This window comes from Olea europaea, unplaced genomic scaffold (genome assembly GCF_002742605.1).
Source record: "Olea europaea var. sylvestris unplaced genomic scaffold, O_europaea_v1 scaffold2898, whole genome shotgun sequence".
Classification (NCBI taxonomy): Eukaryota; Viridiplantae; Streptophyta; class Magnoliopsida; order Lamiales; family Oleaceae; genus Olea; species Olea europaea.
This window is the reverse complement of record NW_019247539.1, coordinates 32941-42818: the sequence shown is the minus strand read 5'-3', so window position 1 is coordinate 42818 and position 9878 is coordinate 32941. Positions and strand designations below refer to the sequence as shown.

The following is a 9878-nucleotide window of genomic DNA, read 5'->3' as shown; positions in this document are numbered from 1 at the left end:
TTTTTTATCTAATTTAGCACTGCAAGACTACTTGAATGTGCTGGCTCTATGCATTTACATTAAATTTTAAACACTTGTGATCAATATGTGCATTACATGAAAAATGCACACATCAAATGCATCAGTGAGTATTTCTCTATTTAATAATCAGTGTAACTTATGAATGCCAAGTTCCAGGCTAATTTGTGAGTACAACAAAGACGTACTTTCTTAAACAAGCGTCTTTAACCAAATTTCCTTCAAATCAATAGCAAACACCCAAAAAATGATTAAGCTAACACCATTCTGTCCATAAACTTCTAGCAAGTAATGGAAATATGAACATATTATTACACTATTCTAGTGGTTCAGGAAATTTAATTAGAGTAAGATAATTGCTCTCTTAAAGTGAAACGAACTATTTAATCCAAAACTTCATACAGCGGCATCCATTGTCCTAAACAATGCAAGTTTCAAACCCCCCCCCCCCGGGTGCATTAAACGCAACAAACATAACTGGAAGTAGATAGAATTCATGTTCAATTGATGTCTTCCAGGGTTAAAATCCAGTTTTAAGCAGACCAAACCACCTAAGCTATATAACCTTGTGCTTCATGGACTAAAATGACCTGTAAAACATAAAGCATGTGCATTACGAATTCCACGGTGGACCTTGAGGAAATTTGTGAGAAACTAAAATACTAGCCTAACTTCACTGCATGCATTTGGAGTCAACCATCAAACACCATCACTAGGAGATGGAAGTATTCATGAATGTCCCATGATGCATACGTTCCTCACAATTGACAACATGGACTAGTAAGATTAAGACCCACTAACCCAACCATATCACAGGGAGATCATGTTATGAGAGCAAACATTTCAGGAAACTAGTCTAATTCAGAAGGTCCAAAATCAATCACCCGTTCCTGATAAAAGCGCCTCCAAGAAATAAATGACATGAACACTAGAACTGTTTAAAACTCCACAAGAATCTATCAACCCTTTGGCTTTCAAATGCCACTGATTTGGGAGAAAGAATCTTGCATGAGCATATTCCAGGTCTTGATAAGCTTATTCCGTAGTATCTCCAAGACACCACCGAGGAGAGATCAACATTGAGGTCCCCAGAATTGTATAAAGGCAGCTTACAGAAGAGAAATGAGTAAAAGGACATCAGGAAGCTAGAAGAGGTCTTATTTCCAACTACCTTGTGTCAATACGTGAAACATTTCGTCACTATTTGATCCAGAAATGCATCTTATAAGAGGTCTAATAAAATCAAATCTTTCATATTAGTTCAAGTTAATTTTGGTCTAAGGCTCAATGATATCAAATCTTTCATATTAGTCCGAGTTAATTTTGGTCTATGGCTCCCTCTTCTAGCACATTCTACACAAACTGAATTACTATTGTAAATGAAGACTTATTTAGGCTTATACTAAACATAAACATGCCCAACCATCTAAGGCATTATTCCATTACTTATTTACTTTGTTTTCAATTAGCCCTACCTCCTTTGTTGGACCATACCATTATTTCCTTTTTTTTTTAATCTAATATAGCCACACATCCTTCTCACATCATCATTTGTATTTCATTCATCTCATTGACAGATTTTGCTAAATCCTCTCTCTTGTGTATTGCCTTTTAATTTATAGGATGGTACAAAGCTATATAAGGAAAATATACAATGGGAATTAATCCCGATTTTGTGTGATAATTAGCTAGCCTATACAAGGTAATAAACTAATTATCCGGAAATAGACTCTAATACTCGTGAACATTATCTTTTAGTTGCACAACAGCCAGTTCCATAAAGTACAACTGGTCTAATAACCGCTGCATAAAACCACAAAAGTCATGTTTATTTGTCAGCCATCTCACTACCACATATATGATATCTGTTCCGCATAAGGAGTGCCATCAGAGGGCCCCCAGGTAAATACAAGATAGACCACTAACTATACATCAATTAACACGTGTATATAAAATCTGAATACAATGAACCACAAGATCAAAAATTGAATAGGATAACAACACAAGATTCCAATCAGGATGCTTACAGAAAACAGGGATAAAGTAATAGGAAAGGAAAACCTTAGTATATTTTGTAAGCCGGATTCTAAGATGACTCAAGTCTGCATCTTTAAATACGTTCTTTGATATTGTTGAAAGAGGTCTCGTCAAACTCAGGATGGAACGAAGGCCTTTATCCGCAAACTTTGAAAAGAAACAGGATTTTCGTTTACCTACAACATAGAAATGTTTCTATGGAACAGGACACATCAATAAATTATTACAGAAAGGCTTTAAATAAATATCGGAAGAGAACACACCAGCAACAAACTTCAAGGGTAAAAGTGATGTTCGTATCTGTTCAAGAAACCATGAAAATGTTAAAAAGAAAGAAATTTGGAAGGTTTCAACCAAATACAAATAATTTAATGATGCTCCAGTGAATTTTAAGACTGCTGTACCATGCAATGGCTATCAAATATCTATAGACACAACACCGCTCTCACCCTTCAGAGAACAAAAACAATAAGGAAACCCAACCTTCACTCCAGTGTCATTATGTTGGCATAGGTATAGCATCCATTTCTAGTGATACTCATCAATTATCTAGTTGATTGCTTTTCATTCTACATAGCTGGTTTATGGACAGAAATCGATGTGCTCCATTAGCCACCACAAAGATTCAAAATTCAGGAAACTGAAAAGCACATACTTCTGATGTAGACTGCTCTAACAGGAGGAGAAACAGAATTACCTTTTCATGGCCAGGAAATATTGCGAAACTTCAGCTTTCAAAGTATGATAACATCAAGCTAAGACATAACCAACCATACCAGAATGTAACATATATCTTTACATCACTGATTTAATGTAACATATTTAGATAGCAAGTAAGATCTTTAAAAATCTTGAGAATTTTCAGAAAGATATAAAGTGTAAGAAAAAAGTTTAGTTTGCACAACCAGCAACTAGACTTTTTCAACAATAATTAGTTTCAAACGATATGAAAATATACGCTAATCTCCTGTAAACCATTGAAGAACAAATAATTGATGCTCTCTTGTAATGTTCTCCTTGGCATTAGAAGGTTCAGAAGAATAACGACTTAGAATAACTCCCCCCCAGTGCGCCTCAAAGTTGACCCGCTGCTTTAAAATACGGAATACAATGACATAGCTCACTTCATTGATAATCTAATGCAAGATAGAGTTCAAGAGCTAACTTCTTCATTATTTATGAACAAGATCTCCTGAAAAATCAATAATCTATAATTCTAGCTCACTTCCTTCCAATCTGATAGACTTTGTAAACCTAAACCCAATCAAAGCTTATTCTAATATTAGTAGTAGTATGTCTTCATATTATTTTGTAGAATGTTAATATTTCAATCATATGCCAGACTTAACTTCACAGGGCATATATAAAGTTGTTTACACAAAAAGAAAACATGGAAAAGGGAAATATCCTATTTCTAGCCTAGAGATATTTTAGGGATCTACAGCTATGAATAAATCAAAATCTACCAAGAATACAGGCTGAAAATCAAAAAGGTACATAAAAAATAACAGGGCAGCAAATACTGCATGATATTTTCTAGATTTCCCTACACCCCTCCTCAAGCTGAGATGTTCTTCATTCCCCACTTGGCAGCGATGAGTGAAAAGGTAGAGTTGTAAGTCCTTTTGTTAGAAGGTCGACCAATTGTCTTTTAGTAGATGTGTAAGAAGTACAAACCAGACCACTGTATAACTTTTCTTTGATTAAGTGGTGATCGATTTCAACGTGTTTAGATTGATCGTGCTGAACAGGGTTGTGAGCGTTGCTAATAGCTGATGTGTTATCATAGAGTCTTATTGGACCTCCCAGCCCACTTTGAGGTCATCAAATATTATTATTATTATTATCCACAGGAGTTCACATACCTCGTGTGCCATAGCCTGGAATTCAGCCTTTGCACTAGAGCTAGAAACAACTGGTTAATTTTTGCTCTTCCAGGTCAGCAAATTTCCCCCACAAAAGGTACAATAACTTTAAGTCTTGCTTTTTTCTTAAATAAAATACTTTTACCTGGAGTTAGCTTCAAATATCTAAGCACCCTCATCAATGTTTCCATGTTATCTCCTTCGAATTATGCATAAGCTGACTCATAATGCTAGACTATGTCAACTCCAATTTGTGATGAATAGTTTAATTTTCCTACTATATGTTGATACCTCCCTTCTCTACTGGGACACTATCAGTTCATCAAGTTTGTCTCCAACTTCGACTGGAGTGTCGAAGGGTCTGCACCCCGACATTCCAGTTTCTTTGAGGAGATCCAACATGTTTTTCTGCAAAATCACAATTCTTCTCTTGATTGAGCAACCTCAATTCCCAGAAATAATAAAGTTTCCCAAGTCTTTTTTATCCTATAAATTTGCCAATCTCTCTTTCAATTTCAATTTCTCAATTTCATCTAGATCATTACCTATCACGACATTGTCATCCACATAAACTATAACAGCAGTCATCTTACCCCAATTTGAGTGTTTTATGAATAATGCAATCTCTGACAGAATGGCTCTGTACAGAAGAATACAGTGGATACATGAAACCTGTATACCCATTCATCGGAATTAACTCATCTTGGATATATTCATCCTTGTTTACAACTTTTATGTAGTGATAACACCTAGATATATCTTCTCTTTCTCCTTCCCAACTGCACGCAACCCCCAACTTCTCCCTCTTATGCGTGACTTCAGGTATTAGAGTCTCTCACTCATAAGGTCATACCTGCTTTAATACATCAGCATGACTTACTTCTTCACCACTCCAGCCCTCTGATTGAGTTACATTCGCATCAAGCCAAACTAAAATGGCTTCACAAAGATGCTTCTCACTGATTAAAGAAATCTGAAATTAGTGTGGAAGTGGACATAACATAAAATTCACTGGGATTATAATAAAAAATATATAACCTGTCTACAGTCAATTCAGGATCCTTTATAACTGAACATAGTAATTCATAAGGAATATTGTTGAAAGAGTTACAGGATGATGCCCACATCTGCAGAGGAAGACACGAATGTATGATCAGACTGGTGAAAAGAAATGGCATATATATTGTAACTACTACTCAGAAATATCATAAAATAAGTTATTTCTATATTCTTTTAAATTGAATATCTGACAGTTTTAGCAATTAGCATTAATTGTATAGCTAACTGTAAAATATTGTAACTGTTTCATTTTCATAATCAGCAAAATCCTGATTCTGGACATTCTATTCAGAAACAGCATGATTTTCATCTCTTAGGTTCATTACTGACACTCATTTTATAGTATCATTACCATAAATTTTGAGTGAAAGATTGAATTAGAATGTTGATAAATACATCACTTTATTATATTCCACTGTAGGGGCTAGTAGTGTCTGCGACTAGGGTCTAAAGTGTAAATACAAGTCATTATTCAGTTATGTTTGTTATAGATTTTCATACTGAGAAATTTCTTTTCTTGAGTTTACTTTCATTTTATCTCCAATAAACCTACAGGGATAAAACAGTTCTACATTTCTCTTGTGCTTTTTTATCCATGTCAATATTTTTAAGAAACACGACTATGAGAATTAAGCCTTCATGTTGAGGATCCATTTAATTCCCTTGTCTCCAGTTGCTAGCAAATACAAAAGTTTCCTAGAGATCCAGCTGTCGATGAGAGTGATAGTTACTGGTGGTAAAAAATATTAACCATTTAACAGTCTTCCATGTGCTATGCAGTACTAATTTAACTTCCACAAGGTACAAATATACCCAACATTAAGCTCATTCATAGCATATAAGAAATTTCTATTTATCGTGCTAAAACAAAGATGCCATCCTTCAATCCAGAATAATTTAGTCAGTAAAAATAACTGAGTCAAAGCCAAGCACTTACAAAGTTCCTTGCTAGATAGCTTGTAGATTTTTGTAGGATAAAATCATTGGCTGCAAAACATTCCACTTCCATCTATAAGACGCAGTCATAATTGTTATGCGAAGAATATAAGGAAAGCAAATAATTATTCTGCTTATTAATCATCTTTAAAAAGTATAAATACTTGCCATGTTCTAAACCATAATTCCAGATGTGGACCAAATCATACAAACATAATTCTGGTGATCGAAGTCCTTCGAGCGATGTTACTTCATTTAACCAAACATGACATTTCAAGAGAAGAGTTTCCACTCCAAAAAATAAAGCAGCCTGAGTACATGCGAAAGCAGTTTTCAGCTATTGAGATGGGATACATCACACTTTTCAATAACTTTTACAAACTGCATCATCCATCAATCCATTAGTTAAGAGACGTGAAGTATCAACTACACAGCAGAGGACATCAAAGAACAATTTCATACGAAGATAGCAAAGCCATGAGAAATCCAAAAAATGACAGAATGATAAAGAGAAAAGAAGAGACAAATTTCTCAAAAGTAATGAAGCCACAGCGTGCACATTCAAAAATTCAAATGCGCTACCAGTAGTGTTCATGCATTTTGCCCTGACTGTAATTATGAAACTGAATCAATCAATATATTCTTAATTCTAGCCTTCAAATTCATAATCCAGTAAACTGGCAATTCCTCTATGAACTGTAGATTACCTGAACTGTCTCGCTTGTCTATTTACATAGCTTACGTCAGTAATAATACAAAACTGTTTATTTTCGCCCTATACCAATGATAGATTGTCATTCTCTGGTCCATGCTAACATACAATACATGCTATTTTCACTTCAGGCAAAGAAAAATTTTACATGAATTAACATCAAAAGGATAAAAATAAAAATAAAAAGCCAACAACAACAACAATCGAAAAAATTTAAAATGCAAGTTACCTCGTACATGGGAATAAAATTATCAGACGTAATATCCACCTTGCATCCAAACATGAATCTTAAAACACTCAAAAACGAGTCTGTATCCCAATGTATGGAAATATACTGCATCGTAGATTCACTGAAAAAATAGACCAGAAAAAAATTTATAATTCGTTCAAAAAAAAGTAAAATTTACAGAAAGTTTATGAAGACACATGGAATTTTTATTTTTTTTAAATGATCAGAAATTCAATTACCTAAAGCTTCCACATAGGAGACCCCGAAAATAAGAAGATTTTTCAATCAGCCTGTGAATTTTGTAAATAAGGATGAGACAATTAGAAACACACAATAAACCAATTTAGCATGTAGTTTAGTTTGATTAAATTAGGTTAAGATTGAGAATACGAGGTCATTTGCCTTTTTGGATTGGCTTTTATTTTGAGGACTTTGTGACTGAGAATTAATTGCAAGTCCCAACTGGCGACACTGGCCGTTGAAATTACAATCTGATCAGCGTCCGTGATTTCGTTCAGCTCTGAGGCATCAAAATTGGTGCAGGTGAGCGTTACGAACTCGTCGTCGTTCTCTGCCTTCGCCGCCATTACTCTCTGAATTTTATGAACTTGGACTAGTAACGAACGTCTGAATCTTCGGGTCCAAAAATATATTTATTATTGAAAAGTAATTGTTTATTCAAAAAAAATATAGTCAAAAAAAAAAAATTGTATGTAACAAAATAAATGACTTAAAAGTGGGACTTATTTTAATTACAATTAACGCCCTCTTTGGCTGTTTTTCCAAAAAATTATTTAGATAAGTTAATTTTTTTCACTTATTAATTTATTGAGCACTAATTATTAGATCATGGACTGATAAAAAAATAAATACTTTTTGTTAAATTCAAAAGGTGATACGTGGAGTTTTTATTAATTTTTCATAGCACAAATAAAAATCAGAAAATTTATTACATTGCCATCTACACAAAACCCTGTTTGCCCCATTAAAATTAGGAAAATATTTCTTACACATAACCATTTACATAATATTTTACATAATAATTATGTGTCAAAATATAAGTAGGAAAGTCATTTGATTGATGAAATTTTGATCCAATTAAATTTCATCACATACAACTCTTAAAGTTATAATTCATTTTTTCTCTATTCTTATCAACTAGACATTCTCCCAAAAAATATGAGTCCAAAAATTAAAATAACAAATAATGGAGGCCAAACAAGGACTAAGGACTCGTTTATTTGCAGAGTTTCTACTTTTGTTCATGCTACTTGAACAAGAGCTTCTTCATCTACCTTAGATCGACTTCTCCTTTATCGGACAAAGCATGCCAAAAAAATTTATTGTTCAAAAGTAACTTTTGACTTTTCGAAAGCTCTGCAGAGCAGACACTTAAACAATGTAAGTGAAACTTCTGCTAGGATAAGGGTTTGCCAAACAACTCTAGCGAGCATGAATTTCACTAGTAAATGTATAGTGAAAGTTGGGTGGACGAATTTTATCTTATTTTCCTTAACATAGTCTATTACTGTCCAGCAGAACTAACGCGGAGTATAGGAGCTCCTGGAGGCATAAACTCAACTGAATATCATGCAAAACCATGATAAATGTGTTTCTGGACTAAATTGTCACAATCACATAAATTTCCAATGCCATGCCCAGTAAGAGGAACTTTGGGCAATACTCTCAACAATGTACATTATAAGCAGAATGTACTTACAAAGATGGGAGGCTACAGCTTACCAGACAGTAAATTTTCTTCCCAACAATATGGTTTAGCTAGAACAACTCAAATTGTAACTGCTCTCCTGTAGCACTATATTCCAGATATTTTTCCTCTTCTGCTATTTTGGAAATTCCATTATCATAGAACTCGGGAACTTGAGGTGGAATGGCGCACCGTATCAGTGCCCAATTTAGTCCGTCAAAGAATGGGTGTCGTTTGATCTCGGCAGCTCCCGTCTCTGTCCCCAACCGGTTCTCCGGTTCCTTCACCAACAGACCTCTGATGAGATCTCTTGCCTGAAAACTAACAATTGGATTGTCGGGAAACCTGATATTCAGCAACACCACATTGGCTAATGTCTCTTCGTTACCAGCACCTCTAAATGGCGTCTTCCCATACAGAAGTTCGTACAGAAAAACACCAAATGTCCACCAATCGACTGCGCTCCCATGACCTTCTCCTTTAATGATCTCTGGAGCCAAGTACTCGTGGGTACCAACAAATGAGTTGGATCTTGCCTCAGTTGGCTCAGCCACGAGCTGCGGTAACAATCTAGCCTGGGCAGAAGCTTCAGCTTTCTGCTTCCTTGACTTTGCATTGGCATGTAAAATCCTAGGGCTAAAGCATGATACCTGACATGAAGGTCCAGTACAGAAAGGATCAATACAGTTAGACCCTGCACATGGACCAGATATCTTTGGTGGCTCCATTCCCAATGAAGAAGATTCAAGGAGCATCGGGTTAACAGAACATCTAAGTGACAGATCAAAATCTGTTAGCATGATGTGACCGTCTTCTCGGACCATAATGTTTTCAGGTTTCAAATCTCGGTACACAATACCAAGCATGTGCAAATATTCAAGAGCAAGCAGGACCTCAGCAACATAGAATCTGCAAATACGGAAGAGTTATAAGCAAAGAATACAACCAGGAAACATAATGAATCAGTTCCTCAAGTGGGCCTGAATTTCTTTTAATTTTGGGTCTGCGCCATACTCAGGAGTGGACAAGTAACTCAAAGAAACACTTCAAAGGTCACACAGTTCAAGCATTTGAACTAGTTTCATTTGTGTTGCGAAAAGAAACTTCTATCTGTGTCTTCTCAGAAGCTACATTCAACATGCAATCGTTTAGATGATAATCCATTTTGACTAGCCTAAGAATCTTGTTAATATCATGTTCACGCTTGCCAGCTCATTGCCAAAGCTATTAAATGTTTATTTAAAAAAGTAATTGTACCATTTACAGTTAACTAGACAAAAACCAATAGGCATTTAAAAATCCTCCTTTTTTTTT

At 35.0% G+C, this 9878-nt stretch overlaps 2 protein-coding genes across 2 annotated transcripts in view; both read right to left on the bottom strand.

The window, feature by feature from the left end:
* The window catches only part of LOC111384323 (BTB/POZ domain-containing protein FBL11), a 16328-nt gene extending 8833 nt beyond the window's left edge, over window positions 1–7495 (bottom strand). The window contains exons 1-12 of the mRNA XM_023008587.1: window positions 7259–7495; window positions 7096–7146; window positions 6857–6977; window positions 6084–6225; window positions 5917–5966; window positions 4959–5047; window positions 4774–4879; window positions 2319–2355; window positions 2046–2234; window positions 1765–1883; window positions 983–1126; window positions 584–608 (exon numbers count right to left, since the gene is read on the bottom strand). Of these exons, the coding sequence (XP_022864355.1) occupies window positions 584–608; window positions 983–1126; window positions 1765–1883; window positions 2046–2234; window positions 2319–2355; window positions 4774–4879; window positions 4959–5047; window positions 5917–5966; window positions 6084–6225; window positions 6857–6977; window positions 7096–7146; window positions 7259–7443 (1258 nt within the window). The 5' untranslated portion in view covers window positions 7444–7495. The remainder of the gene's footprint in view (window positions 1–583; window positions 609–982; window positions 1127–1764; window positions 1884–2045; window positions 2235–2318; window positions 2356–4773; window positions 4880–4958; window positions 5048–5916; window positions 5967–6083; window positions 6226–6856; window positions 6978–7095; window positions 7147–7258) is intronic.
* A 938-nt stretch (window positions 7496–8433) lies between these two features.
* On the bottom strand, window positions 8434–9490 carry LOC111384325 (serine/threonine-protein kinase KIPK1-like; the record flags this gene model as incomplete). Its single annotated transcript, XM_023008590.1, has 1 exon — window positions 8434–9490. A coding segment is annotated over one exon (855 nt), but the record flags the coding sequence as incomplete, so codon positions are not given.
* Between the last annotated feature and the right edge of the window lie 388 nt (window positions 9491–9878).